The 27,973-nt window shown below is 34.1% G+C and overlaps 6 protein-coding genes across 20 annotated transcripts; 3 read left to right on the top strand and 3 right to left on the bottom strand.

Moving 5' to 3' along the window:
* Positions 1-384: 384 nt before the first annotated feature.
* On the bottom strand, positions 385-3,187 carry LOC108857053 (G-type lectin S-receptor-like serine/threonine-protein kinase At1g34300). The gene is made up of 2 exons (XM_018630979.2): positions 1,830-3,187; positions 385-1,750 (listed from the first exon to the last, which is right to left on the bottom strand). The coding sequence occupies exons 1-2, from the start codon at positions 3,166-3,168 to the stop codon at positions 624-626; spliced, it is 2,466 nt and encodes an 821-aa protein (XP_018486481.2). The 5' UTR covers positions 3,169-3,187; the 3' UTR covers positions 385-623.
* A 6,371-nt stretch (positions 3,188-9,558) lies between these two features.
* On the top strand, positions 9,559-10,886 carry LOC108849341 (protein DETOXIFICATION 50-like). The gene has a single exon (XM_018622890.2). The coding sequence runs from the start codon at positions 10,047-10,049 to the stop codon at positions 10,884-10,886; it is 840 nt and encodes a 279-aa protein (XP_018478392.2). The 5' UTR covers positions 9,559-10,046.
* Positions 10,887-11,482: 596 nt separating this feature from the next.
* On the top strand, positions 11,483-12,830 carry LOC108852000 (uncharacterized). 11 transcript variants are annotated; one of them, XM_056988531.1, is made up of 5 exons: positions 11,485-11,580; positions 11,748-11,844; positions 12,044-12,269; positions 12,357-12,427; positions 12,534-12,830. In XM_056988531.1, exons 2-5 carry the CDS (start codon positions 11,807-11,809, stop codon positions 12,625-12,627), a joined length of 429 nt encoding a protein of 142 aa, XP_056844511.1. In that variant the 5' UTR covers positions 11,485-11,580; positions 11,748-11,806; the 3' UTR covers positions 12,628-12,830. The 11 variants fall into 11 exon arrangements, 5 of the variants coding, with proteins under 5 accessions (XP_056844511.1, XP_018481017.1, XP_018481009.2 ...); XR_008935613.1 differs by having other exon boundaries at positions 11,483-11,844; positions 12,341-12,462; XR_008935612.1 differs by having other exon boundaries at positions 11,484-11,844; positions 12,357-12,462.
* Positions 12,831-17,250: 4,420 nt separating this feature from the next.
* LOC108809924 (ubiquitin carboxyl-terminal hydrolase 6) lies at positions 17,251-21,570 on the top strand. Its single transcript, XM_056988517.1, has 17 exons — positions 17,251-17,430; positions 17,602-17,747; positions 17,833-17,868; positions 17,961-18,068; positions 18,494-18,594; positions 18,704-18,830; positions 18,957-19,016; positions 19,090-19,208; positions 19,694-19,802; positions 19,952-20,040; positions 20,217-20,286; positions 20,380-20,460; positions 20,530-20,616; positions 20,706-20,754; positions 20,866-20,988; positions 21,094-21,168; positions 21,271-21,570. Exons 1-17 carry the CDS (start codon positions 17,421-17,423, stop codon positions 21,324-21,326), a joined length of 1,446 nt encoding a protein of 481 aa, XP_056844497.1. The 5' UTR covers positions 17,251-17,420; the 3' UTR covers positions 21,327-21,570.
* A 569-nt stretch (positions 21,571-22,139) lies between these two features.
* Positions 22,140-23,414, bottom strand: LOC108851326 (uncharacterized). The gene is made up of 2 exons (XM_018624744.2): positions 23,197-23,414; positions 22,140-22,774 (listed from the first exon to the last, which is right to left on the bottom strand). The coding sequence occupies exon 2, from the start codon at positions 22,737-22,739 to the stop codon at positions 22,257-22,259; it is 483 nt and encodes a 160-aa protein (XP_018480246.2). The 5' UTR covers positions 22,740-22,774; positions 23,197-23,414; the 3' UTR covers positions 22,140-22,256.
* Positions 23,415-24,483: 1,069 nt separating this feature from the next.
* On the bottom strand, positions 24,484-27,973 carry LOC108844881 (serine/threonine protein phosphatase 2A 55 kDa regulatory subunit B alpha isoform-like). 5 transcript variants are annotated; one of them, XM_056988508.1, is made up of 14 exons: positions 27,660-27,973; positions 27,323-27,426; positions 27,154-27,249; positions 26,943-27,062; positions 26,650-26,763; positions 26,466-26,557; positions 26,232-26,350; positions 26,016-26,139; positions 25,804-25,927; positions 25,636-25,704; positions 25,452-25,543; positions 25,282-25,359; positions 25,151-25,206; positions 24,484-25,068 (listed from the first exon to the last, which is right to left on the bottom strand). In XM_056988508.1, the coding sequence occupies exons 1-14, from the start codon at positions 27,784-27,786 to the stop codon at positions 24,920-24,922; spliced, it is 1,464 nt and encodes a 487-aa protein (XP_056844488.1). In that variant the 5' UTR covers positions 27,787-27,973; the 3' UTR covers positions 24,484-24,919. The 5 variants fall into 5 exon arrangements, with proteins under 5 accessions (XP_056844488.1, XP_018473698.2, XP_018473794.2 ...); XM_018618196.2 differs by having other exon boundaries at positions 24,484-25,065; XM_018618292.2 differs by having other exon boundaries at positions 25,157-25,206.

The raw sequence follows: 27,973 nt of genomic DNA, 5'->3' as shown, positions 1-27,973 counted from the left end.
TCCGGCCGAAACCCGAAAATCGAGTTTTTCCGGCCAAACCCAAAAATCAAATTTTCCGAGACTTAGTTAAATATTTTGTGTAAAAGTCATTTGAGTTTGATGTTATCATTGTTGTAAAACATGAAAATAGAGTTTAGTGTTTATTATTGTTACATTATAATGTTATAAATCATAAAGAATTGAATTTGATATTTATTTTTATTTATGTCTATTTTATTTGCAGTTAAACAAAAAAATCTACAAGTTAAAACATGAAAATTTAATTTCATTTTTTATAAAAAAATGAAAAAAATTGAATTTAATGTTCATTTTTATTTATCTCTATTTTATTTGTAATTAAACATATTTTTTTACAAGTTTGTTTTACTTTTAGATATAGTTATATATATGTTTAGACCAAAAGAAAAGATAAGGAATTTTTGGTCATTTGACATAAAACTCATCCAAATACAAAAATACAGAATACAAAACGAACCTAAGTGCATCTAGATATAGTTTCGAGATGCATGATCTCAAATTTACAGAATCGCGAACGAACAACATCTGATTGCTGCATCCAATTACTGCATGCAGATGCCGCGTCTGGAATTCTCATCCAGTTCACGAAACGAACAGGGCCTATCTTAACCAGCGAGGGTACCTATTTCAAACTGACTTGGATAAGAGAAGCTTGAAGTCTCATCATTACTATCTTCAATAATTTCTGGAACCGTTGTTGCGGTTAAACACAAGAGATGCTTAGGTGGTACCTCGAGAGCTTCTAGAGTCCCCTCTAGCATTTCAATAACTTTGATCATTGGTGGACGACGAGTTGGATTGGTGTGAATACACCATAGACCAACCAATACCAATTTTCTCGCAATTTTTTCATCTTCTTCGGTTATGTGATCTCCAAAAATCTTCATGATTTCTTCCCTCTCAAAATCCTTATAAATCCAATCTGGAAAATACATTGAACTATTGTTGGATCCAGAATGTTCCACGGTTTCTATGTTCCTTGCTCCAATCATCTCAAGAACCACCATCCCGTAACTATACACATCAGACTTATACGAGACAGCTCCAAAATTCTTCGAAAACACTTCAGGGGCAATGTATCCTGCTGTTCCCCTCGCATCAAGCATTGATATGATGCTCTCTTTATTTTTGCAGAGCTTAGCAAGACCAAAATCAGCAATTTTGGGACAAAGATCCTTGTCCATGAGTATATTCTGTGGCTTTATGTCGAAATGCACAATCCTTGACACACAACGATTGTGCAAATACTCTAGGCCGCGAGAGATACCTAACGCAATATCGTATAGCTTCTCCCAATCCATCTTTGCTGACATACGCTCGGAAATAAACTTGTCCAGGGATCCATTTGGCATGAACTCGTAGATTATAGCTCTCTTGTTTCTTTCATAACAGAATCCAAGCAAAGAAACAATATTAACATGAGATGTTCTACTCATGCTAGCTACTTCATTTATAAACTCTTCCCCGTTCCCCTTTGACTCATTCAAGATCTTCACTGCAACATCTTGGTTTCCATCCGGTAACTTCCCTTTATAGACAGTTCCAAATCCTCCTTTCCCAAGAGCATCTACAAATGAGTTTGTCATCTTCTTGACTCTTGTGTAACTATAATGTTTCAGCATTACAATCTCTTCAATGTTTTCGCCATTCCAATCACTCTTTCTCGCATTCTTTGCTCTTACTATCATTGCGACGATAAGAATGATCATCACAACTGAAGTTGCTGACACTCCTGCAATAAGAGAACAATTCTTTAATCTTTGGTTTTATTCACGTGAGAGTACTGTTAAAAAAGTTGAGGGATAGCGTACCGAGTATGAGTTTTGACTTCGACCTGTGAACTTTGGAGATTTTACCATCACCATTTACTCCATCCAAAGGTTGGTTTGCTCCAACCAAAGGTTCGTTAGGCAACACTGGACCACACACTTTAACAGAAGAAGTACTCGGAACCGATGAGCTCTGGTACCCAGTAATGAAGGACCCAGCTAGTTTCTCCCAACAGTTTCCTGACCCATCAGACATGGAGACAGAAGCAAGACAAACACTGCTAACAAGACAATTCGCTCTACAAGGCGAACTTCCAGCAAAGAAACTCTCAGAGTTTGGGTCACTTGGGTCTGTAATCAACTTGGTGTGAACCAAATCAAGCATGGCGGCATTGCTAGAGCAATTACTCAACTCAACGTTTCTCTTGCAACCTTTTCTTCTATCATTCACATCAACAAGATCGAAATTACGAGACGGACATAAGCAAACCGGAGTTGTATCATTGTAACTACAGATCCCAAAGTTCCCACAATAACCATAAACAAGACACTGGTCATCTACAGCCGACCAATGAGGCGACACAGTACCACTGTCTCTACTTGCAGCGCTGTAGATTCTCAGGTTCCCATCGTCGTCTAATTTCAAGAACCTAAAAGTATATCTAAATTCACTGTAAACGATCTCAGCTCCACCTCGAATAGTGGAATCGAACATTAACACAACTCCGCTAGTCTGTAACGCTAAGCTAGGAGACGACAAGTTTGAGCTAAAATACCAATTTAGCCCCCGGCTCCAGTAAGTCGTGAAGTTGTTCCATTTAAGTGTGAGGTTTCCTCTTCTCTCTAACTGAAACGAGTAGTTACCAGATCGGAGAACCTTACCGATGGTGAAATTCTGCAACTGGACGATCGTATCGGTTGGGTGGTCGAAGGATGACCAGACCGGGTTGCTTTGGTTGTTGAGGAGTACAAGGTTGCCGGAATCTTCAATCGAAGCTAAGACAACGCCGAGACCATCCGTTCCGGAATCCCAGACGGTGGTGTTGGAGCCACTGATAAGGCGGAACGAGCCGGAGGGTAAGAGGCGAAGGGATCCTAGAGAGTCAACGGTTCCTGCAGACCATACAGGAACGTTTCCAGCGAAAGATACAGCGGCGAGGAACGGACCAGAGGAAGACGATGAAAGAAAGGAGACGGAGAAACTGGAATTGGGAGACGACCAAGACTGGTTTGAACCTGTTGCGTAAAGAACAGAGCCGAGAGGTATGGTGGAAGCTACAAAAGGAAAGTGAAGGAGAAAGAGAAGTGAAGTAAGTAACGTCGGATATGGCATCTCCGCTGTTTTAGTTATTGTGAAGCTCCTTTGTTCTCTCTTACTCATTTTTTTGGGAGCGAAATGATGAATGATGACTGGAATTACGTATTTCTTTTTCCTTTTTCTAAATTAATAATTTATTAATTACTTTCTCATGTTGTATTTTCCTCTCTCTTTTTTTTTGTCAACGTTTCATGTTTGTATTTTCCAAACTTGACATTTCTAATGAGCGTTATTATGATTTATGAGGCATATAAGACTGTGCCGTGCCAAGACTTCTAGGCATGAATATTGAATTTAGAAGTTCAATTGAAGTCGAAAGAATTGAAGTTTCTATTAAATTTTTGTGTTATTAATCATTAATTTTTTGTATTATTAGATTAAGTGTTTGTAATCATTTTTTTCTAAAATCATTTAATTTCTAGTGTTATTCAATTTAGTGATTTCTTAATTTCATTAAATATCTATGTTTAATCAATTTTTAGTAGATTTTTTGGTATTTGTATTTGAAACAAACTTAAAGAAAAATTACTAAAAATGTAAGAATCAATTATTTGTCTTTAGGATACGATTTGAGGGGAAATTTTTTATATTTTTTATCTATTAGTTATATACGTTAAGATTATTGATAATTACAGTACAAGAAATTTGAAAATATAACTTCATTATAAATAAAAAAATGTTATCATTTTGAGGAAGGATAAAATTATATTGTTTGTCGTGACTTATATTTCATTATAAATAAAAAATATTGCTTGGTACTGTTTTATCTCTACATAACAGCCTAATATTCACATAGTGATACATGATTAATTCGATTACCATTTTTTAAACGTTCTAAAATTGGCATAGACAGCTAATCAGACATAAACAAAACGATTTTTCTAAATAATCGGTGTAGACGTCAACCTAATTAATAATCTTCTATAAGGAGGGGGCGTTCGGGTACCCATTCGGGTTCGATCAGATTTATTCGGGTTTCGGGTTTTTAGGATCAAAGATTTCAGCTTCATTCGGGTATTTCTAAATTTTAATTCGAGTTCGGTTCGGGTTCGAATAATCCATTTAAATTATTTTTAAAATTTTAAAATTCATTATATACTTTAAAGTTCACAATATATAAACAAAATAATATATTACATATAAATTTGAATAACATGTGTTCAAATACCAAATTAACATATAAATTGGTTTGCTTTGAATATTGGGATAGATAATCAATAAAATTTTAAATATTTTTGGTGTTTTGAGTATATTTTAACTATTTAGACATGTACATTTGACTATTGTATATATTTTTAAGTATTTTGGACAACTTAAAAATATCATATATATTTTGGATCTTTTTTAATATACATTAAATCTAAAAATAGTTAATATATATAGGTATATTAATTTATTTCGGATACATTCGAATACCCGGAATATTTCGGTTCGGATCAAGTTCGGTTTCGGTTTTTTAAATACCAAAAATTTGAACATGTTTGGATATCTAATCAATATCGTTCGGATTTGGTACTACTTTTTCGGATCGGATTCAGTTCGGTTCTTCAGTTCGGTTTTTTTGCCCACCCTATTCTAGATAATGTCTAATTACCGTCATTGATATTTTTTCATTAACCAAGTTTTTATTCAAATGTTTTTCTTAAATCATTTTCTCTATTTTTCTGGAATAAAGTGATTCTAGTTTTTGTTATTTTCATTAGTCAAGTTTTAATTCAAATTTTCCTTTGTGCAAGAAGATTAGTTCATAGAATTTAAAGAAATTGATATATTAAAATTATTTGAATTTTGTTAATAATCAGAACATGGGAATTAGACAAATTCATTATCCTTATCAAATCTTTTAAAATACTTTTAAAATATTATTTATATCTTCGATTGAATTCTTTTAGAATCAATTAAATCCTTCAACCATATACCATTCCCTCAGAACTTTGTGACCAGCTTTTTAATTTGAATTGAGCTGCTCATTTTACAAATTTACAATATTAATGATTATGACTTAGATTCGAGTTATATAAAATATTTTTTAAATGTAGATCTCCTATAAATATAAAAGGAAAATTGTTGGAAAATACAGATTTGAAGTTTTCTAAGCTATAACACCAATTAATAATCAACAAATTAAATTAGGAATTCTAATGAAAACTCTCAAATAGAGTTTGTTTAGGATAAACACACCTAAAATAAAGATTTACATGAAAAATCATAAACTAATTTTATTTAATGGATTAAAATTTCGTCTACAGTACTAGTAAAACAAACTTCTGTTAACGATAAATCTTTTAGTTTAGGAATCTTTACAAAAAACTTAGTTTGCAGATTTTAGTATGACAAATCAAAAGAATATAATAAAATTATGTAAAGTTTAATTACATAAATTTATGAAATTAGCAATACAAACAAAGTATGAAAATAAATAAGCTAAATTGTACACCAGTTACAATACAGTTTGATAGTGTTAATTAAATTATAGTTTTTAATACATTAACTACATATAATGTAGTCTTCTCTCGGTTCGTTGAGGAGTCTTGAATCTAATAAATCTATGTTAAGATGTTTGTTGCAAATTGGGCATCTTCCTTTTCTATTGGTTATATGATACTAGGTCCATTTCCGCATTACATACGGATTATATAATTATAGAATTTTCCTTTTAATTGAATAGAAATATATGATATTGTCTGATTATTTTTCGTAAACAATTTTTGAGATGATTGGTAGATTATGTAGTTTTAGGCTAATAGCTTAATTTAAGCGGTAGGTTTTAGTGTTATATATTTATTTCAAAAAAAATTAAAGGACTGAATAAAAATTGTTAGAAAATTGATTTCTAAAATCAATTTATTATCTTTTAAAAAAGTTTGGGCTGTAACTTTATATTTTTTAGCAGAAACATAATTGGAAATAAAATTGGCTGTGAAATAATAAAAGATGTGCAAAGCACTCACATCAGTAACCTACCAATCATCCTCTTTATAAAGTTTGAACTTGGAAATTGCAATAGATTTTGTTATCCATGTTAATGTTTTGTTGATCTTTTTAGCTCTAAGTTATATCTACAACACAACGTTCATATATATAAGTTTAATAACTTTACAAAATTTTAGAGAAAATTATTGTTGGGCAATCTAAATAGGAATTTTTTTGTCTGCAGGCATTCTAAATAGAAAGTGAAAAAATAAATCATACATGTTGATCTGAAGTGGTTTATTTGGAAAAACATAAAAATAAAAATCATAGGAATTCGGCATGAGAAGAAATATTGTGAAGAAATGCAAAGAATTTATACTATTTTATGTTAATATACCATTTATATTTGATTATATAGATTATACAACATATATATATATATATAAAACTAATCAAGTATTGTTTGTAAATTAAAATCTATTGGTCTTGATGTGTAAACAAATTAATTTATTTTGTTATTTATCTGTTTTAAATTTGAAAATTTTATAGTTATTGTAATTTTCTGGAGTTAATGGCTTTGATTGTATGTGAATATATCCTTCGAATAAATATTTTAATATACTTTTCTTTGAATTTGTATTTATTTTTTAAAGTATTTGGTGGTTGTAATTTTTGTTTTATTGGAATTTTTACATAATTATGTTTCATTTTCTTACTAAAATTAGGAATTTGACACTCTCTCTCTCTCTCTCTCTCTCTCTCTCTCTCTCTCTCTCTCTCTCTCTCTCTCTCTCTCTCTCTCTCTCTCTCTCTCTCTCTCTCTCTCTCTCTCTCTCTCTCTCCCTCTCTCTCTCTCTCTCAGCTTCACCATAAATTTTTGTTAACATAAAACATATTTTGTAATCTTTTAGCGTCTTATTAATTATGCTATTACAGCGATGAAAATATTACATATATGATTTTACAGCCGACAATACTATTATCTTATGAGAATTTATTCTTGTATCACTTCAAACAGTCCTGTGAGATTGATGTTTAATGGTACGCCATTGTCAGTCATCTGCTTAATTAGAATTTTATGGGATTTGAATCTCATACATCCGGATATAGAACCATTAATGAAACTGTATTCAAACCAATGGACCAAAGGAACTTTTACCGAAATACATTTGTAATCTATGAAAATAAAAATAGAAATCCTACTAATATTCCAAAAGTTATAGCGGGGTTTTTGGTTTTTCTTCTTCTTTTATATTCTAACCTCTACTTCTCTCTTTTATGGTATGGTATGATACACCACTGTTTTGTATTTTAAATTTATGTTCTTTTAAATTTTTTTGGATATTGTAAAAGGAGTTTCTGAAATAAAATATTGTTGATGGTGTTAAGATGAGTAATTATCTTTTGTTATTTTAATTAATTTTTAAAATATATTGTATATGGTTTACTAAAATAAATTGTCAGTTTTTATCGTTAATATATTTTAGAATTGTTACTTGTGACCAACATGATTGTTTCGTTTTTATGCTCAATAATTATATTCTTTCCATATATTACCAACATTGTGGACATGTATAAAAAAAACTTTTGGTGAAAATGTTTAGGACCCCGGTTACAAACAACTGTTTAAGGACCCGTGATAAAATGTATTCCTAAAGCTTTGTTTTGCTGCCTAAAATTGGTAAAAGAAGTTTGGGTATGTTAAACCAAGAGTTTGATTTTGCCACATAACCATTTTTCTACACAACAATCTAAATATATGATTTTTTTTATAAACAACTATGATATATATCAAAATCAAACCAATTGCACAACAATAATATAAGTTAAGGTGATAAATCTAATATATCGGGGTGAAGTAAAAACATGTTTATACGTGGCGTATACATCGTATTATAAAATTCGTTTTCTCAAACTGTAAGGTCAAGTTGGTTTTTGTTATAAAAGATCTATATTGCTAAGTACCATTTACATTATATGTTTTTCTGTACTCCTACAGTTGTGTTATTTATTACTTATGAAATTATGGTTTTATGAGTATCTTAGTGCACATTGGTCGCTTTCATAATATTTGAATAGATGATCTCTACATCTCCTGGAGCTGAAGACAGTTGTCAAAAGGTTTATTGAAGCATCATTAAGGTTTTGAACCAAAATTGTCAGATACATTTGCGATGAGCACATTTTTTTACTGGGTGCATTTGATTAAGTATAAGGGAAATCAGATAACTATTAAATATAACGGCGTAAGTTAAAAATAGGAGCATCCAACTCAGATTCTTTTGAAATCTATGGGTGCACTTTGACCAAATATGTCACTTCACTTTATATGTTCAATGTAAAAATTTCTTAATCTAAATAATTATGGGTGCATGTGCATGTGCATGCGCACTATATAAGCTAGCTTCTCCCCTTGAATTCATGTAGATTATCTTCTACATCCAACCCTATCTCAGGTTACTCGTTCCCAAACCTGAACGTTCTAAGTTAGAATCATCAAAAGCAAAACAAAATATTGACTATTATACATGTTATCGCCGGTCATGAGTTGCGCGAGATGATGGAAGCATTGTTCATGATTGGGATCCTACTCCACTTTAAAAACTTCTCCATGTTATGAAAACCCTCCTAATCCTCAATGTCGTCACTGATTAACGGGATTCGATTAGGTGAATTTACAAGACTGTACTAACAGGGTAGATGAAAACTCAGGTTCTATGCATTTCAAGTCTCATTTCCCTGATTTGAGGATTTTAACAGTGGCTGTTTGATTGCAATGGAGGAGAATGTGGAATAATAAATGAAATGGAGTGAAAACTAAAATTACTAATGGAATAATGAGTTCCATCGATTCATGAAGATTTAAGATCATGAATAAAAGGAATCATTGGGCTAACTAAACAAGGAGTATTAGATTATCGGTTATCCCATTAGGGGTGGGCACAGATCGGATATCCAGAATTTTAAGGATATCCGTGATCCAATATGTCCCTTACTAACAATCGATTTTTCTCGATCCGATCCGTAGCATTTCAGATTTTTGGTGTTACGGATATCCGAAAAGTCAGTATATTTTACCGAATATCCGATTTGATCCGTCGATCCGGTAAAAAAACAATTAAAAAATCATTTTTTGAAAAATATTTAAATAAAAGGAAAAAAATTAATATAAAATAATAATATTTCATTACAAATTATTTAAAAGCTACATACTTTTAAAAATTTAATGACCAAATATTTAATTTAGTGGATAAAATATCTAAAAATCTATACAAAGATATAAACTTATATATAATTTATATATACATGTATACACATATATACATTACGGATCGGATCAAATATCCTTTTTTTAAAGAATATTTGTGATTTGTTCTTTATTCGACGGATATTGAATTTTAACATTTGCTTCGATTCGTAACGTCGAAATGAATAATGGATCAAATCAAAATTTACGGACCACCCCTATATCCCAGTAGTAAAACTTCCAAAAACTTCTATTTGACAATTTTCATAAACTTCTATTTGGCAATTTTCATTGACTCTATGGGACCAGTAGTAAAACTTCCACGTTTTGTTATATGCATTTGTTATTGTTATCTAGAATATTATTACTTTTCTTTCCTTTTATTTGGGAAGAATTTCTAGGATACAAGCAGACATGTAAACTGGCAATAACGCGAGTGCATAATCCCCCCCCCTTCTCTTAGTTCTAGTCAGACGCCAGATTGGAATATTTAATTAAATAACACCGAATTAGAAGAGTGAGAAGTGAACCTATTCAGTAGTACAGAAGTACACGGAGAACTTCTTGGTGGCTAAGCAATGTCGTCATTTATCGTCAAGTCGGTTAGGTGAGTTTACAAGATAAGTTCCCTGTACACACCGTTCCGATCGTCTCTAACTCTCTTCTCTCTATATAGTCGCACCATAGCTAGCTGCTTTAACCAAACCAATCTTCTACACACAAAAAACACCTCTCTTACTTCCTCTCTTATATCCATTTGTACTCTCACATACTATCCAAAATGGGTAATCCACTACTACCAAAAGTATCCGCCTTCGTAAATGAAGCTATCTCAGTCGCCAGAATATCTCTCCCATTGGTCTTCCCAGGCCTACTCCTCTACTTCCCCTACTTCGTCTCTCTGTATTTCCTCGAAGGTCTCGGTCGCCTCACTTTCGCCGGAGGCTTCCTAGCTCTAACGTTTGCCGACATAACCGGTTACTCACTCTTCTCCGGTTTAACCATGGGCATCGGATCAATCTGCCCTCCAGCCTTCGGTGCAAAACGCTATTACCTCTTCCGAGCTACCATCCGGCGAGGAATCATACTCCTCCTCTTGACATCGATCCCTGTTTCACTTCTTTGGATCAACATCAAGAAGATTCTTGAAATGTTGAAACAAGACGAGGATCTCGCGTCTGAAGCTCAAACCTTTCTGCTTTACTCTGTTCCTGACCTCGTCGCTCAATCATTCTTACAGCCTTTGAGAGTTTATCAATCAAAGACTATGCCTTTATCAATCTGCACGGCGATCGCGTGTGTTCTCCACTTGCCCATCACGTTACTCCTCGTGTCGTATCTCGGGTTTGGTATCAAAGGTATCGCCTTGAGTGGTGTCGTGTTAAACTTCAACCTTGTCATCTTTCTTTGCATCTACATCGCTTTCTTGGAAGAGAAGCTAAGTAGCAATGAGGAGGTTTTAGAGGAGTCGTATGAAGATAGAATGAGAGAATGGAAGAAGTTGCTCGTTCTTGCACTACCGGTTGCCGATGGCAATGATTATGGCGTTTTGGTTTGGGTTCGTATTCAAGGGACTTTGGCTCGGGATGCTCGCGGCCCAGATGTCTTGTTTGATTGGTAAGATGATGGCCACGTGTAGGGTTACATGGGAACTGGAGGCTGCAAGGGATAGGGAGCTCACGGTGGGGAATGGAGGAAGCAGCCACCACTGCGTAGATGTGGAGGTTGGGAACGTTGACAATTAGGGTCACCGAGTCTATTACTAGGAATTTTAGGATTTATAGGATTGCTCTGTCCAGATGAGATTGACCGTTCATTGTATAGTTGGGAATGGGATATGCTTTTTGTCACAAAGGGATATGCTACTGTATGGAGTGGGGTCAGCTCACCCCACTTATTTTTTAAAAAATAATCAATTTAGGCCTACTTTTTATGCTTTTTGTGACAAAGGGATATGCTACTGAACAAACACTAAACCTTGATTAATTAGAAATTTAGGCGTACTTTTTATTTGATTTTGGGCTCAATATTCTATCTATTTATATAAAGTTGAGTTTGCTCTCTCCTGGTGATGCCACCTAGAATTCCAGCCTGGAAATTCGTGCATCCAGAGCGTGACACGTGTCGGAGATTAATGAAACGCAGCTTGCTGGGCGTGCGTGTTCTGTCCGGATTTCATTTGGGCTTCGCATCGCTTATATCTTGACGGCCCATCTAGCACACCGGTCGAACGAGACCCTAATCAGATGAGGTTCGCTCATTCGTCGTCTCCTCTCCACTTCGGTCGGCGACGAGACGATACAGCTTCCGTAACGGTGAGCGTTGAGCTTTAATCGTCTTAAATCGTCTTAACCTTCTTCGTGGCAGTGAGAATTCAGCTTCATCCCCTTAGCATCATCCCTAATCCAAGAGAAAGTTTATTTTCAGTACAATGGCTACCTCATCCCTCTTTATCTCTGATTTGGTCGTTGTTCTTCCATAGTGGAGGTGCGGCTGATTAGATACTGTGAAGCCAGAAACTTTAAAGGTGGTGGCGAGTTGATGTGTGTGACTGTGATATGCTTCTCTTTAACGCTAAGGTTGTTCTTTTCTTTAAACTCATTATCATTTTAATTTTGCGGTCAAAATATTTATTTCACTCTTTCGTAGATAGTTTCAGTTCCCTTTGTTGATTTCAGAAACTAGGTTTATTTGCAGTTCTTATAAATATTACCGGCAGACTGAAACTGATTTTAATATGGCATTGAATCCTTCACGTGTTTTGAATGACATGGACAGCGATGATGAGCCGTTCCTTGCAAGAATTCATGGGTATTTCGATGCTGAGAATAGTGCTTCTTATGAGATCACTGAGGACATGTTTGAGAAGGCTTCGTATGTAAAACAACTTGATCACTTAACCTTAGTCGAAATTCAAGAACTGATGGTCGGAGTTAGATCCTTGGAACCAATTTGGAGAACCAAGAGGCAGAGCAAGAGAATGCCACTAATCAGGCATCTTCAGGTATGACCTCTGATGCCTTTCCATCTTTTTTATTATATTTGATTTGTATTTTCCACATGTTTGTCTTAAAGTTTCAAAAGTTCCTAGGCGCTACATAGATCGTTATATACTTGGGTTAACCATCAAATATTCACTATCTCTCAGCATCCCGAGGGAAGGTGACCGTCTGTCACTACCGGACTTTTTTGCCATTGTTAGTTTCATTTTACATTTCATTATGTTTTCTACGTAGTATGAAATAATGATGTGTTTCGGTTTTAACAGGAGGGCAATGATGATGATGGAGATGCCTGGAACGTATCAGGGCCTACTAAGGCTGATGTTGGTGGTAATGATCGTGAGGAATCACCAACTATAGGAACAGCAGCACCGTCATCTTCCAAGGTTGTCAAGAAGGCCTGAATCGCATATGTGAAGATCATGAAGCACTTGGACGCAATATTTGCTATTTGAATAATGCTAAGGCACCATTTTTGTTTCCTTCTGCAGTTTGCTATGTTTTTGCAGACAGTCTTCAAAAGTTCTGATTCAGTTTGAACTAATATAAAGATATTTATCACATGTTCCTTGCTCTCCAAGTTTCAGTTTATATTCTCTGCATATCTTTAATATATAAAAAATGATCACCCAAATAACAATTATGCTCCAAACTACCACGATATATTGGCCATATCTGGAAGCAGTATTTGCTATTTGAATAGTGCTTATGATCAGTGAAGTTTTTTGGTTTTATTTAAAACCCTTCTCATGTTTGCAATTTTTTCCTCAAGACAATTCTCAGAACATATTTCCCATATCTAGAGATTAATAATAGATCACCCAAATACCAAATATATTTCAAACAAAGACGTGTACAAATAATATATTGAGCATATTGCTATCATCTCTTTACAAGATGTGTTATGTATAAACTATGCATTTCCAAACACTGGACCTCTCAAGAATTAACATATCTATCATCCCTGAATCAGCAGACGTACATCAATTTACGATTTGATCATGGGGTCTTTCTCTCTATATAGACAGATTCATCAATGCCTGACAGTGCTAAGATGAAACTGAAAGGGAGTATCTAAATGTCCATACATTAGTACTTTCAACAATTAGTCCAGCTTTGGTAATGGTGGAAGCAGAATGGCGACAGTAATCTAATTCTCTAAATATATATATTGTCCAAACCCATTCCTGACATTCCCAACATCAAATATTACACTGACATTTTATCGTGATTAGTTTGTTTTTTGGTATTAACTAAATCAATATGTTTAAAAGAATATGTAAAAGAGAAACTAAAGTATATTCAAAAACAAAAGTATAATTTGTAGAAGTAATTCATAATTTATAAGTTTGATTTCAACTACGATGTTAAATCAATTAATGTATTTTATTTACTGAATATATATATATATAATAAAGTAGAATAAACATTGAGAAAATGTAAAATAATGATATTTGCATCAGAATTTATTTCTACTAAACAAGCTTATTATTTTGAGAACAAAACAGACTTATTATTCTGTTTTAGATTAAACTAAATATAATATTACTTTCATTTTTAGAGTAAACAAAATATTTTACAAATATTTTACAAAAAAAATATTTATTTACCCGCCCGTAGGGCGGGTTTTCCCTAGTTTCATAATATTTATGGGTCTCACATAATTCTTATCAAAACAATAATTCTCTGCTATTATTCTCAACTGTTTTTGCTGACAAAAAATGTTTATTCAAGTTGGAGTTCTTTACAATTGTTTAATTTACTTTTATATTTTACTTTAAAACTTATTAAATTATGGAAGAAAAATATTTAATAACTGATAATTCATTAATTTGATTTATAATGTTTTTAAAAATTCACCAAATATTATCATAAAATTATTGTATAAATTCAGAGAAATTTAAAATTTAGTTTTATTTAAAATCTAAAAATGAGAAATGTAGATTATGGAAATAGTATTACAAATTTTATTTTTATGAATTATAAAAAATATTTAAAATACAAAAAAAAGTTGTAGAAAATATATTAAGTTGTTAGCAAACAAAATATATTAATAGAAGTATTTTTTGCTTAGTGATAAACAATTTTGGTTATACATATTTTCGACCCCGGTAAAAAAAAAAATCTAACTCCGTCACTTGGCTCTAGCTCTTAAAACCATGGCCTTTTAGCCTGTAATCTTTTTTCTTTTCTGCTTTTTCAATGAAAGCCTTTTAGTTCAAAAAAAGGATATACTTTTTGTGAGAATTAGGAAATAGGGCAAATTTAAGTTTGTAACTACATTTTGATCCGCGCTTTAAAAGCGCAGGATGACTATTTGGTTAAATTTTACAATTTAAAAGTTACTAACTTATTTTTGTTTTGAATTTTAATATCTGAGTTTTGACATCTATAATTGAGAGTAATATATTTTGACGTGTTTTGACATCAACTAACTTATAGGGATGGGCATTCAGATTTTAGGTTCGTGTCGGTTCAGGTTATTTGTTTTTCAAGTTATCATGATTGGGTGTTTTGGACCCGTGTATGAACCATACATTTTTGGGATCGGATAGTTCGCGCAATGTTGGGTTCCAGTCGGGTTTTTATTTTTTCATAAAACCTGAAGTGAATCGAATTAAAAATAGTTTAGATTTATTCAGGTTTAAAGCCAAAAATTCTGAAAACACCCAAAATCAGAATTAAACCCGGAAAACCGAAAGTTCAGATAGATCATGAAATTCCTGGTTTTGGACATTTTACTTATAAATTAAACTATCTATATTAGGATTTTATTCTATTTTATAACTTATACCATATAAATATACATAGTATAACATACGTTAATATATTAACCACATTGGTTTACATATCGCATAATGGTTATAAACCTTGCAAATATAGTTACTTTTTGGTGAATTAGTTTTGGTTTATACGATAAGAATGTATTTTAAGGATAATAACAAAATTATATGTTTTAGTAATAAAACTTTAGTCGTGAACATATTATCCAAAACCTAAAAAACAAACTGGAACCCAATCAAAAGAACCTGAACCGGAGGTGGACCGAAATTTACAAAAAAAACCGAACGATTCCTATTTTCTAAATGAAAAAACTAAAACCATCAAATATTGAATGGGTATCCGAACATTTAAAATAGTATTTTGCTTATAAAATTTAATATTTTATTATGAATTTTATAACATTTAAAATAGTATTTTATTTTTAATATTTAAATAAAATATAAAACATTTTAATTATGAGATAGAGTACTGAGTATATTATTTAAAAGTAATAATCTGATTTTAATAATATAACTAAAATTCAAAATAATATAAAAAATTAATTTTATCTATAAAACTGAACGAACCAAAAACCAAAAAATATATAAAATATATCTAATCAAAGTAGATACAATTTTAATATAATATCTAATTTTAATAAATCAGAATAAAAAATGAAAAATGGACCGAATCTAATTTGAACACATAGTTGAATTAGTTAAACTTTCATTTCCTTTACATTTCTTTTATATCTAAAATTTATATATTTTCTAGAGTTCTCATACATATTGAAAACTAATAATGGATGATCTAAGTAACATGCTACTTTATATTTATATAGGTGTATATTAAGATCATCTTAACTTCATTTTTTATTTTAAACAGGTTAGTTATCCAGCCTTATTTTCTTACAAAAAAATATATTTATTGATTTATTGGTAACAAAAATAAATTAGAAATGGTAAGAAATAGTTGTTTTCACTGTGTTTTAACATAATTTGGAATATGTTTTTGTTTATTTAATTTTTATTTAACTTTTACAAAATTTAATCTCAGAGGAACCATGTTAGTTATCACTATAGTAGATAATTAAGTTGTTTTCATATCTATTCACTAGGGTAGACACATATTGGATATCCAGATTTTTAGAGATATCCATGATTCGATCATTTCATCTGAATAAATGATTATCTGACCTGATTCAATAATTATCTCAACTTTTGGCGGATCCGGTTCGATCTGCTAAATAAATTAAAAAAACTAAAAATAACATTGTTTTATTACAAAATTTATTTACTTTTAAAATTTAATAAGTAATATAATAAATTTAATAAAGAAAAATATTTTTAAAATTTATATAAAACATAATATTTAATATTATTTGTATATATATATTTAATTATTTAAATATATGTATATAAAATATCGAATTGTATATCCGTTCTTAAAAATATTAGTATTTGTGAATTTAGTTTACTCTGTACAGATATTTATTTTTGTCAAAATACAGATATTTATATTATTGTTTGGTTTTCTTCGTAAAATATGAATATTCTTGAATCGAGACTGAATCAAAACAGATTATGAGGATGATTGGTACCACAGCGCTCTGGGAGCTGTAGACAGCACCATTTAAGCTCACATCACTCAGTTAAAAGCAATCAAGCTTTGTCTTTGTTTTTACGTTCACATCAATTTGTAAAATACTCACAGCCTTTCTTTAAAATCATGTTATTATAATTGCTTTAGAAAGACAAATATCTACAGCCCAATCTAACAACTCTTAACAATTAAAAACCTAAAGCCAGAGCAAAAACAGGGTGTGATTGGTAGTGGCTGTTGGTAGCCCTATTTATTTCTAAAGCACTAAACTCAGAGCAATCAAGTTTTAGTTTATTTTTTTAAATCACAGCTCTTGAAATAATCTACAGCTGTAGAAGTGCTCTGCAGAACCAAATATCCAAAGCAATTTTTTATTGCTTTCCATAAAATTCTACAGCAATAAAATTTAAAGTTACATCAAAAAATCTACAGATTTTTTTCTACAGCAATAATTTCGAAGCTACAGTCATTACCAATCGGACCGTATAATCACAACTATAATTCTACAGCAAAAAAGTGAAATCACAGCACTTACCAATCATACCTATATTCAGCTTTTATATTGGGCTTTTATGAAGATAATGTGGGCCGACAAAGAAAGACCGAAACGTTGTAAACCCGACCCGTTACGATCCGGGCGGTATCACCCCAAAAGGAAGAAAACGGTGACATCATCATACATCAAAAGAGGAGCGTCGAACTCCATAGAAGAACCAAAACAAAATCTCGTTACCGTCTCTCCAAGCAAGCAAGAAGAAGAAGCCTCTCAGTACCCACCGCAACCAAAGATGCTCACAGGTTCTCTCTTCTCTTCGATAACTACATGCTTAAATCGATTCGTTTCGTAATATAGCATCGGATCTCGTTTTCTTCTCCGTCTGAGAAGCTAGCTAATAATTAGGGTTTCTCGATTTATCGAGAATTGAGTAGATGTAAACCCTAATTTGTGTGGGGTTTCATATTGTACAGTAAGCGTGAAGTGGCAGAAGAAGGTGTTTGAAGGGATCGAGATTGATCCCACTCTGCCTCCCTATGTGTTCAAGGCTCAGCTGTATGATTTGACTGGAGTTCCTCCAGAGAGGCAAAAGATCATGGTCAAAGGTGGCCTCTTGAAGGTAATAAAAAAAAGGATCTGTACTGTGTGTTCACCAGACTGTTTATTTCAGTGTTGATTGACAATTTTCTTTCACTTGGGCGCAGGATGATGCAGATTGGTCCGCCATTGGAGTGAAAGATGTAAAGCTCTTTCCTTTTTCTTCCTTAATTGCTTCGTTTTTTTGTTTGTTTGTTTGTAAAGATGCTTATTTTGCTTATGTTGTTTGTTTTAGGGTCAGAAGCTGATGATGATGGGAACTGCAGATGAGATTGTGAAAGCTCCCGAAAAGGCTATTGTTTTTGCTGAGGATCTACCTGAAGAAGAGCAAGCCACTCATTTGGTACATTCTTTCTCTTTTTTTTTTCATTACTGATTTGATATGAGCCTCGCGTATCACCTCTGTGGAATCAAATGACAAAACCTGAAACCGTTATTCCAGGAACCCACATACACGCGCTAACTGTCAGCTCTGTGCTATATCAACTTAAATGTTCTGCTGTTTCTTAGCTGTCGTAGCTACTGATTAAAACAAGCTACTTAGGCTAGTTCATTGTCCATATGTTTCTTGAGGGTTTGGTAGTTTTCTTAGCTTTACAATACTTGGACCCTAGACAACCTCATAGACTTCAGGTTTAAAAAAAGGGATAAACTCAATTGTCTGCTAGGCGTTGTAATTTGTAAAATTTTGGTGTCATGTTTTGTTTGTATATTCAGAAAATTGGGGCATCTGTCCTATCACCTAACTTGCCTTGCAATTGATTTCAGGGTTACAGTGCAGGCCTTGTCAACCTTGGCAACACATGTTACATGAACTCCACGGTCCAGTGCTTAAAATCTGTCCCAGAGTTGAAATCAGCGTTATCCAAGTCAGTTCATCTTTTATCCTTTACTGTTTTAAACGCAAAACAATAATACAGAAATTTCACTGTCTTTTACTTAAATAGCGCTATCTCATGCAAACAATGCCCTTAACAGCTACGCACTTACTGGACGAAGCAATGATGTCGACCAGACTTCTCACATGCTCACAGTTGCCACACGCGAGCTATTTGGTGATCTTGACAGAAGTGTCAATGCTGTTTCCCCTACGCAGTTCTGGATGGTTAGTTTTCTTTGGACGCCTCATCTCAAATGTCTTTTGCTAGTTCTTATTATTAGTGTCCATGTCTTATCATAAAATTTGCAAGTTTCTACTTATTGGCTCATATCAACTTTTGTCTTGATGCAGACATTACGAAAAAAGTTCCCTCAGTTTAGTCAGTTGCAGAATGGAATGCACATGCAGCAGGTTTTGTTTCTTATTGAAAACTCGGTTTGTAACATTTCTGTTTGTAAACCCGTGCTATTAAATTGTCTGACAGGATGCTGAAGAATGTTGGACACAACTGTTGTACACTCTTTCACAGTCCCTAAAAGCACCAGCTTCCAGCGAGGATTCCGATGCAGTGAAAGCTCTCTTTGGTGTCAATCTTCGGAGCAGGTATGCATGCAAATTTCACACATTACTGTTACGTATGGCTTATATTATTTGTATAGATCATCCATATAATTGGTTTTTGGTCTGGTCGATTTGTAAACAAGTAAAAGGACTTCATTCTCTGGTTTTACGATTAAACTCATGATCCATACTCCTGCAGTAAAGCAGGAGCATCTTGTTAGTATCCTTATGAAGCAGGATAACTGACAATATGAAAGGCAATACTTGAAAGTTTAGTTACAGCAGCTCACTTACTCATTCATCTCTCAACGACATTAGGGGTCTTTGGAAATTTACAGACAATATTTAAATATCAAAGTGCATGTGTGTGGGTGTGTGTGTGCATGTATTATATTTTTGTTGAGGTTTTCCTAGAGGGAAATATATGAAATGTTCATTTATGATGCTTGTTTATGTCAAATTGACAAGTGAAGATTTTCCTCGCCTTGCTTATATATTCAGTTGTGCTAACTGGTTTTGTTCTGTAGGGTGCATTGTCAAGAAAGTGGCGAAGAAAGCTCAGAGACGGAATCTGTATATTCGCTGAAATGTCATATATCACACGAGGTGAACCACTTACATGAAGGATTAAAACATGTGAGTAAAACTTGTTTCTGATTTCCATTCCTGCATTTTTCTTTGATATAGCGCATGCAGCATATCATAGAAAAAATTAGGACAACGTGGTGTTGATCTGCTTTCATAAAACCTTGAATATACTGAGTAGCCCCCATTTCTTACTGTAGGGTTTGAAAGGAGAACTTGAAAAGACATCTCCTGCTCTTGGCCGTACTGCGCTTTACCTCAAGGAGTCCCTTATAGATTCCTTGCCCAGGTCATCAGTCTCTGCTTACTGTTTGTGACTTTTATTGCACATTTCAGTTTTCTGTGATCCTCTTGTGGCATACTTCATATCACGCATGTCCTAGAGAACCTAACTAACATAGTGCGACTTCTAATCTTTTTTTGCTCTGACATGAGATTTTGTTTCTTTTCTTCCTGTCCTTGAAGTTACTTGACCGTTCAGTTTGTGCGGTTCTTCTGGAAAAGGGAGACTAATCAGAAAGCAAAGATTCTCAGGGTACGTGTGCTTTATGGTGTTAAATCTTAACCAAAAAGACTCCGGATGGTGGTAAATTGGTAATAATGTCTCTCTCCCAACTGAACTTTGCAGAAAGTGGATTATCCGCTGGAGTTGGATATTTTTGACCTTTGTTCTGAGGATCTCCGAAAGAAACTGGAAGCTCCTCGCCAGGTTTGCATTTTCTATTGTGGTGAAGCTAAAATTATCTGGGCTCGGTAACTGACAGCTTTGTCTTTCCAGAAACTAAGAGATGAGGAAGGTAAAAAGCTTGGTCTGCAACCAAAGAGTAGCTCAAAGGACAGCGATGTGAAAATGACTGATGCAGAGGTACCCTATCTATTTCGAGTCATAACATCATATGTGAAATACACATTCCTCTATGATTTGAGGATTTTTTGCTCTGTACTTGTTTGCAGGCGTCTTCAAATGAAAGTGGAGAATCATCAACTGTTACCCAACAGGAAGGTAATGTATCTAAGACGCGTTTTCAACATCTTTCTGGTGTGGTGCTTCATCTGAGAAGGGAACTCTAATTATGTTTTTGTAACGGAACTTCGTTTTTGGATTATAACATAGGTGCTTCATCTGAGAAGGGAACTCTTCACATGACCGGAATCTATGACCTGGTCTCTGTGCTAACCCACAAGGGTAGGAGTGCGGACTCTGGACATTATGTTGCATGGGTCAAGCAAGAGAGTGGTTAGTTCCTTTCTCTAACAAAACTTCACGGTCTCTCATTCGCTCTTTCTCATACGCACAAAAAGCTCTCTAATTCTTCTTACAACGACTCACATAACGACACAGGCAAATGGATTCAATATGACGATAGCCACCCAAGCCTGCAACGGGAGGAAGACATCACAAAGCTCTCTGGAGGAGGTAAACCCGATTGTTCTTAGTCTAACTTCATACTTTTGTGGTTCTCACATTGTAACCTAATCCATTTTCTTTATGTATTGGGTATGAATAAATGATTCACAGGGGATTGGCATATGGCGTACATCATTATGTACAAAGCCCGCTTGGTCTCGATGTGATCTCTCTTTTAGTTTTGGTTGTTTTTTTGGTTCTTGAAACGTTCAGGATCGTCAAGAGCTTTAAATAGACCACCTCAGAAGTTTCGATGTGATATCTCTTTTACTTTTGGTTCTTGAAACGTTCAGGATCGTCAAGAGCTTTAAATAGACCACCTCAGAAGTTTCTGTGTCTTACAATGTTTTAGACTGTATTTTGTCACAGTATACTATCAAGACCATCAATTGTTTCTTTCGTTTGACACCATCCATTATGGCAGTACAATTAGGATATGATCTTCTTCTTTTTTTTTTGATTAAAGGAGATGATCTTCAATGTTACATAGTTAACAGACAAACCTTAAAAGAAAGGAAAAAGAAGATAGCGTGCTTATTAACAAGCAAAGTTTCTTTGCCGCTCATGAAACAGGGGAAGAAGGCACACTGAATAACCAACCAGTCACTTCCTATCATGTGACACATACATTGATCTAGCGCTGCTGCATAAGTCTCGAATCCAGCTTTTAACGATCTTTGTCAAGACTTACAGTTGGCTAAAACGGCAAATGCACGGGGCTAATATTGATGCTTAACCGTAGAAGAATAACTGAATTGAGAAATCGACACTCGTAGCTCTATCACCGCTCTGTTAATATATGAAATAACTTGTTGAAGATGATGCCATCGTGCACACCTTGGATCTGTTCTCTAAAGCAATCTCTTTAGCTTAAACATACCATCTAAAGCAATCTCCAACATCCATCTAACCATCAACAGAACCATCATATATGTAAGTTCTGAATGTGAGCATATAAGCTAGTTTTGTCAAGATAAAGATTAGAACCATAAACACACAATTGATTTCATAATCATAAGTAGTCATAACAAAGGAAACAACTGAAACAAAGTCATAAACAGAAGTAATATACTAAAAGGTTAAGAACTTCAAAAACACTACAATCCACCAGAAAGCTTGATTCCAGTCCTATACTCAAGATAGCAAATCTTATCATCAGCACTAGAGAAAGCCATAAACCCCTGTCTGTTAGCTACATCAGCTATGAGATGCTTAAGTGCAGCAATGTGAAACGGTGACCACTTTATCACTCCAGGTAGCTCATTAAGTATCTTCACCACATGCTCTACTCTGTATGTTTGATCTCGTTCCATCATCTGGACCATCTTTTCAAATAGCCTATTCTTTTCTTGAAGAATTGCATTGCGTGCAACATAAACCTGTACAAATGGATCAACTTCCTTACGCTTTCTTTTTGGTCTCGAACATCCATCCCTGCCTTGTGTTTCTTCTATCCTTGGCATATCAATGTCAACTGAATCATCAGATTCATCTTCATCTATAGCTTCTCCTTGTTGTGCGCTCCATCCTTCTTCTCCGGTTACAGTAACAGTACCAGACTCTGCTTCATTCATATCCATACTTGGTTCTTATACTTTGTCGCACCAGACAATTCCTATAAAAGAACAAAACAAAAAAGTTAATATTCATACAATATTATAGCAAAAGAGTCTCAGTAAGACATTAATTTATGTTTTCAGGAAATGTTTCACCTGTGATCAAAGTATGCTAATACATAGAGAAAACTCAAGTTAAAATGCACATGATGATTATTACCGGTGGTGATAAAGCTAAGATCTTTCAACTGTTTCAAAACAACAATGCTGTTTACTCTTATCACCAGTTAAGATACAATTAAACAGCACAAATGATCAAAAAATGAGTACTTTAAGACAAGGAAGTATGTATGAGAGAAACGTGTCACCATCCCCAAATCAACTAAATCTCAAGCAACCCAAATCTAAATCAGAGATTTCTCAAAGACAAAACCTTTTTTAGGTGATAAAGAGTGATGGATAGAATGAAAAGGAAACTGACCACTGAAATGGAGTATTCACAGTGGTCGGAGAGTCCAAATCCTCACGAAGAGAAGGAGCCGTGGAGCTGAGATCGAGAGCTAAGGTTAAGAATTTAAGATTGTCGGAGAGGAGAGAAGAAGGGGAGGTGGAGAGTTGGGACTAGATTTTGTAAATATTTCGCGTGCACTTTAGTTATTTATTGTCTTATTAATCTCTTTTTTGTGACCAAGTTTTTGGCCGGAAGTCGGAACGCCATCAACATTTTGGGTTGCTTATTATCGCTATAACTCATCTCAAAAATAAGCAACCGAACAATAATCAAACGTGGTTATTAGCGACTAGACATGTCACATGCCAACTATGACTGAATTCCAAAGCATAAATCCGTTCAACCCTATAAATTACTAGTATACTTCAATATAATTATAAAAATCTAGAAATATGCATTTTGGTTTAGATCCGTTTAAGTATTAGCTGTTTTAGAATTAAATCTATTAAAGATTGGACTGATCCGAAAAATCGAAACTTCACTTTTTACTTTAGATAGTATCAATTTTGTGATCAAAATCATTTTTGATATTTACATATTTCTGAGCTAAACTCTACTAAAACAAATATGAATGATGTTAATGTGTTATTATTTGATTTTACAGAAGTTACATTATAAATTCATTATATGTGTTTTATGTTTTATAGAGGACATGTTTTCTCCAAAATACAAAATATAGAATGTTTGACATTGTTTAACATAAGGTTTGTTTTTTCAAAATTAGCTTTAAACTTTTAACTTAATTAAAATTATTTGAATCTTATTTAGTTTGGTTTGTTTATAATATAATTTTAAAGCATATGAAAAAACTCTTTTACTAAAGAAAAAAATAAACTGATTTTATATTTGAAGAAAAAACTAAAACTCATTTTTCCTAAAATTTAAATGTTATAAAATAGTGAAAATAACAGATATAATATTATAATAAATTATTTTGAAAAGTCCAAAAATTTCAAAAAAACCTAGTCTTGATTAGGACTGGACCGAATTATAGAATATAGACCCAAAATAATTTCGAATTTGACTAGACTGAACTCAAATATTTACGGGTTTACTAATTTTGGACTATGCCAAACGAACTAGGCTTTAACTGACTACATTTGAAAGCTTATGATTTTATTTAAATCAGATTAGTTTGAATTTTGGAGCACGAATGTGATCCATTTAAATGGATGTGTTTGTGGATTTGATCAATGATTACTTCAATCTTTCTGTTTACTGAATTTGTCAAGCCAATAAACAAATAAGAACATAACATTAGTAAATAAAATGGTATTATTTTAAGTAAGTCAACAAACTAAAACAAGTTCAACAAAAGAATCAATAAAACAAATGATTACACAAGACCAAGAAAAGATTGTAAAAGAATATAAATCTATATCCAATCCAAAAGTCATATGAGATTAGCATTTTACTAAAATCACGATTTTTTCCAATCGGATTATCTTTTTCTTGGCCTGTAAAAAGTTGTTTCCAGGTAAATTCTACACTTCAAAATAGATAAAAATAATTGAGTTTTCACTGCTTGCCTTTCCAGAACTCCCAACATGAATGATTACAGAGCTTAATGATGATGATGATGATGATGATAGCAATCCCCACAAGGAACCATGAAAAAACAGAGTCCAGAAGCAGAGAAAATGCCCCTTTTTAGCTTCTTCTTTTGTTGTTTTTGCTGAGTATGAGGGGATGGTTAAGCACAGTACATGTACAAGCTATTTCCAGCAGCGCAAGCAATTAAGTTCTCATTTGGATGCCAAGCAAGATGCAGCAACTTCGTTGTGTAGTCAAGAGCATTGCTGCTATTCCCATCGACTCCAGCAGTACTCTCTGATCCTCCTGCTTTTTCACCATTTCAATATTTTTTTTACTAATTTGTTGCCATTTTCTTTAACGAGAAAAGGAGAGAGAGAACGAGACTGACCTCTACCTAGTATACTGCCTAGTTTGGATGGCCTTGAGGGAACTGGGACATGTCTCCTATCATAAACCACAACACAACAATAAAGAGATGATCTAACACATTAAACTCTTAATAGCTTTTAACAAGTTTACCTCATCGGGTTTCTGCTTGCTTCCAACGTTGCAGTCTCAGTACTTCCAGGGGAAACACCAAACACACGGAACAGATTGCTGGATAGAGTTGTGTAAGCAGAGGGAATGATTATACAAGGAATCAATAGTTAATTGATAATGCTAATAACAAAGCTTAAAGGGACACATACCTGTAAGAACCTGTAGCTGCTCGCAATCCATTGCCACTTATGCAACACTCGAACTTGTCAAAGATGGAATCATTTTCATATAAATCACAGAGCTGTAAATGGCCAAAAGGGAAAAGAGAGTACCAATCAGCTATGCACCAGCTCGTCAAATGCAGCTCTATCAAAGTATTAGATGAAAACTTACCTTTGGTTTCAGATATTCATGAACTTGGAAAGTTGATACCGGACCTGAATCCATGTTGATGTCCCATAACTGAAATGCAAAAAACATAATAATGAGTTCAGTGAACCTTTGCTTTAAGGGCATATCATAATTTAATGCCAATGGAAAAGATGAAAGTGTGGACAGGACCTTAAGTGTCATGTAGTCACGGCTAAGTAAGTATCTTCCTTCTTTTGCAAATTTGATGTCTGACACTGAAGCAATAATCTCAGTGAAGAAAGACTTAGAACCAGCTGCATCTGGTTCCTCAAACCTGCAGCAACAAGCTATGTTAGCCTTTTGCTGCTCTTGTAACCGGGTAATATAGAGAGTTAACACAGTTACCAGTATCTAAGACTTACAATTTGGAATGTGAATCGCATAAAGCTGATTGGCGCAGATCAATCAGGCGAATCGAGCCTTTGGAACTGCTGTAAGCTAGCATATTGCAATGAGTAGGATGAAACTCTGCTGCTGTGATAACCTCTGCAAGAATGAACACCATAACATAGGATGATATGTCATCCATAACATGCAGGGAACATAATGGACTGAAAGAACAGTAAACCACGGCTTACCAGATAGATCTTCCATTTTCTCAGGCTTGACATCAACAATGTTGAAACTTTGATTGCTAATCTCCAGATTCCAAAGATTGATACGCAAATCATCAGCAGAAATAAATGTCTCGCCATCACTGGTTTTTAATTTAAAAAGAAAAACAATTAGGAGCAGAACATTTACAATGAAAAAAACAGTTGTGGTAAGAAGGAAGCAGGTAGAATTCTAAATGGGCTATATGAATAACGGACCTGTTAATTGAGATCGAATTGATGTGATAATCATGAGCATGAGGATAGACTCTTCTACATTTAGCCACAGGGCTCGACTCATGGCTAGTTACCTATATATGTCAAAAGGAACTATTAGTTCTACAAATGATTGCATATCAAGTGACTTTGCATGACTTGAGAATCAGATTGTTAAGAGTACAACTACCACTGGCAACCGCAGCGCTTCAGGTACTCCGTTTGCCACAATTCCATTTCCCACAGCTCCTGAAGGATCTGCATTTATATCACATATTTTCTTGATCTTCTTGTCTTGAACCTGTTACAACTCACATCAGAAACAAGAGGAAAGAATCACCACCTCTACATACTCATCTCAAAAGGCAAAGAAACACTATCTACAACATTAAGGACTTAAGAACCTTCTAGATACAGTAAGCAACCCAACAAACAATGTCAATGCGCAGAGAGTTGAGATAAAATAAAGGATATTCTCACCTTCCAGTACTTGATGGTTTTGTCGTTGGTCGATAGGAGAAAGAGAGCGCCATTAGCTGTTTGACACCATCTAATTTTGTTGATCTTCTCCTCTATCTCCAAACTCTTGAGATAATCAAACTGGTAGACAAAGATCAAACATAAGATGACGAACATACATACTCTTATCACATATTGCAATCAGGAAAACAGAGAGTAAAATCATAAATACCGCAGGGTCATGACTCTGAAACTCAGTTTTATAACAAAACTCCGGATGCCTCACTGAATAATCTGTCTCTTCAAGATCCCTTCTACCTCCACTGCTCTGTAATTGATTACATAACCAAAAAAAAAGTCAAATTCCCACTTAGTCAGAAATACAAAGAGAGAGACATTACATGTTTGGCATCACTTCTCTCGAAAAGAACAACCCTTCCTCCACGGTCCCCAGTAGCGAGATGGTCACCGGAATGATCAAACTCGATTGCTGATATCATATCAACTGCCACAAGAGGAGATGAAAAAAAAACACTTTCAGCTTACTCACACACTCAACAACAACCAAAAAGACTAAAACTTTCAGACGACCCACTTAACGAATCGTACTAAAGATCAAAACTTTCAACAGATCTAAACAAACCCAGAAAACCCTAATCCCCAATTCGACAGATTCAGATCGGAGCTTGAATAATCCCGATGGCAATCCAAAGTCAAAAGAGAAGACTTTTTTGTTACCTGGTTGAACTTCTTCACCGGCGCTTCGTTCGCCGAAGACCTGAGAGAATCTCCATTGCAGAGGCGGAGATTGGTCTCCCGAAGAAGCTGCCACGACGACGACATCCTCATCATCACCACCGTTCATTTCCCTCTCTGTTTCTCTCTTCCGATTCACACACACAAACACTCCTTTCGGATATAACCGGATCAGAACCGATTAAACCGGTTGATTGAGTTCGCCGGTTGGTTTATTCTCACGGCGGATGTAGCAAATCGATCCAAGGAGAGAGAGAGAGAGAGAGTATATCAGATGATGATTCCCCCCAGGAACA

Source organism: Raphanus sativus, chromosome 1 (genome assembly GCF_000801105.2).
Source record: "Raphanus sativus cultivar WK10039 chromosome 1, ASM80110v3, whole genome shotgun sequence".
NCBI classification, from domain to species: Eukaryota; Viridiplantae; Streptophyta; class Magnoliopsida; order Brassicales; family Brassicaceae; genus Raphanus; species Raphanus sativus.
Note: the sequence above shows the minus strand (reverse complement) of the source record. Positions and strands in the feature narration are given on the sequence as shown.

Coding starts and splice junctions, on each gene's coding strand:
- LOC108844881 (XM_056988508.1), bottom strand. CDS start 27,786: ATGAACGGTGGTGATGATGAGGATGTCGTCGTCGTGGCAGCTTCTTCG. Junction 25,360..25,451: donor GCAGCTACAGGTTCTTACAG/GTATGTGTCCCT, acceptor AACTCTATCCAG/CAATCTGTTCCGTGTGTTTG. Junction 25,207..25,281: donor GCAAGCAGAAACCCGATGAG/GTAAACTTGTTA, acceptor GGTTTATGATAG/GAGACATGTCCCAGTTCCCT.
- LOC108857053 (XM_018630979.2), bottom strand. CDS start 3,168: ATGAGTAAGAGAGAACAAAGGAGCTTCACAATAACTAAAACAGCGGAG. Junction 1,751..1,829: donor GAAGTCAAAACTCATACTCG/GTACGCTATCCC, acceptor CTCTTATTGCAG/GAGTGTCAGCAACTTCAGTT.
- LOC108851326 (XM_018624744.2), bottom strand. CDS start 22,739: ATGGATATGAATGAAGCAGAGTCTGGTACTGTTACTGTAACCGGAGAA.
- LOC108809924 (XM_056988517.1), top strand. Junction 17,869..17,960: donor CCGCCATTGGAGTGAAAGAT/GTAAAGCTCTTT, acceptor TGTTTGTTTTAG/GGTCAGAAGCTGATGATGAT. Junction 19,017..19,089: donor ATGGAATGCACATGCAGCAG/GTTTTGTTTCTT, acceptor ATTGTCTGACAG/GATGCTGAAGAATGTTGGAC.
- LOC108852000 (XM_018625484.2), top strand. CDS start 12,003: ATGGCATTGAATCCTTCACGTGTTTTGAATGACATGGACAGCGATGAT. Junction 12,270..12,356: donor CACTAATCAGGCATCTTCAG/GTATGACCTCTG, acceptor AAAAGTTCCTAG/GCGCTACATAGATCGTTATA. Junction 12,428..12,533: donor TCTCAGCATCCCGAGGGAAG/GTGACCGTCTGT, acceptor CGGTTTTAACAG/GAGGGCAATGATGATGATGG.
- LOC108849341 (XM_018622890.2), top strand. CDS start 10,047: ATGGGTAATCCACTACTACCAAAAGTATCCGCCTTCGTAAATGAAGCT.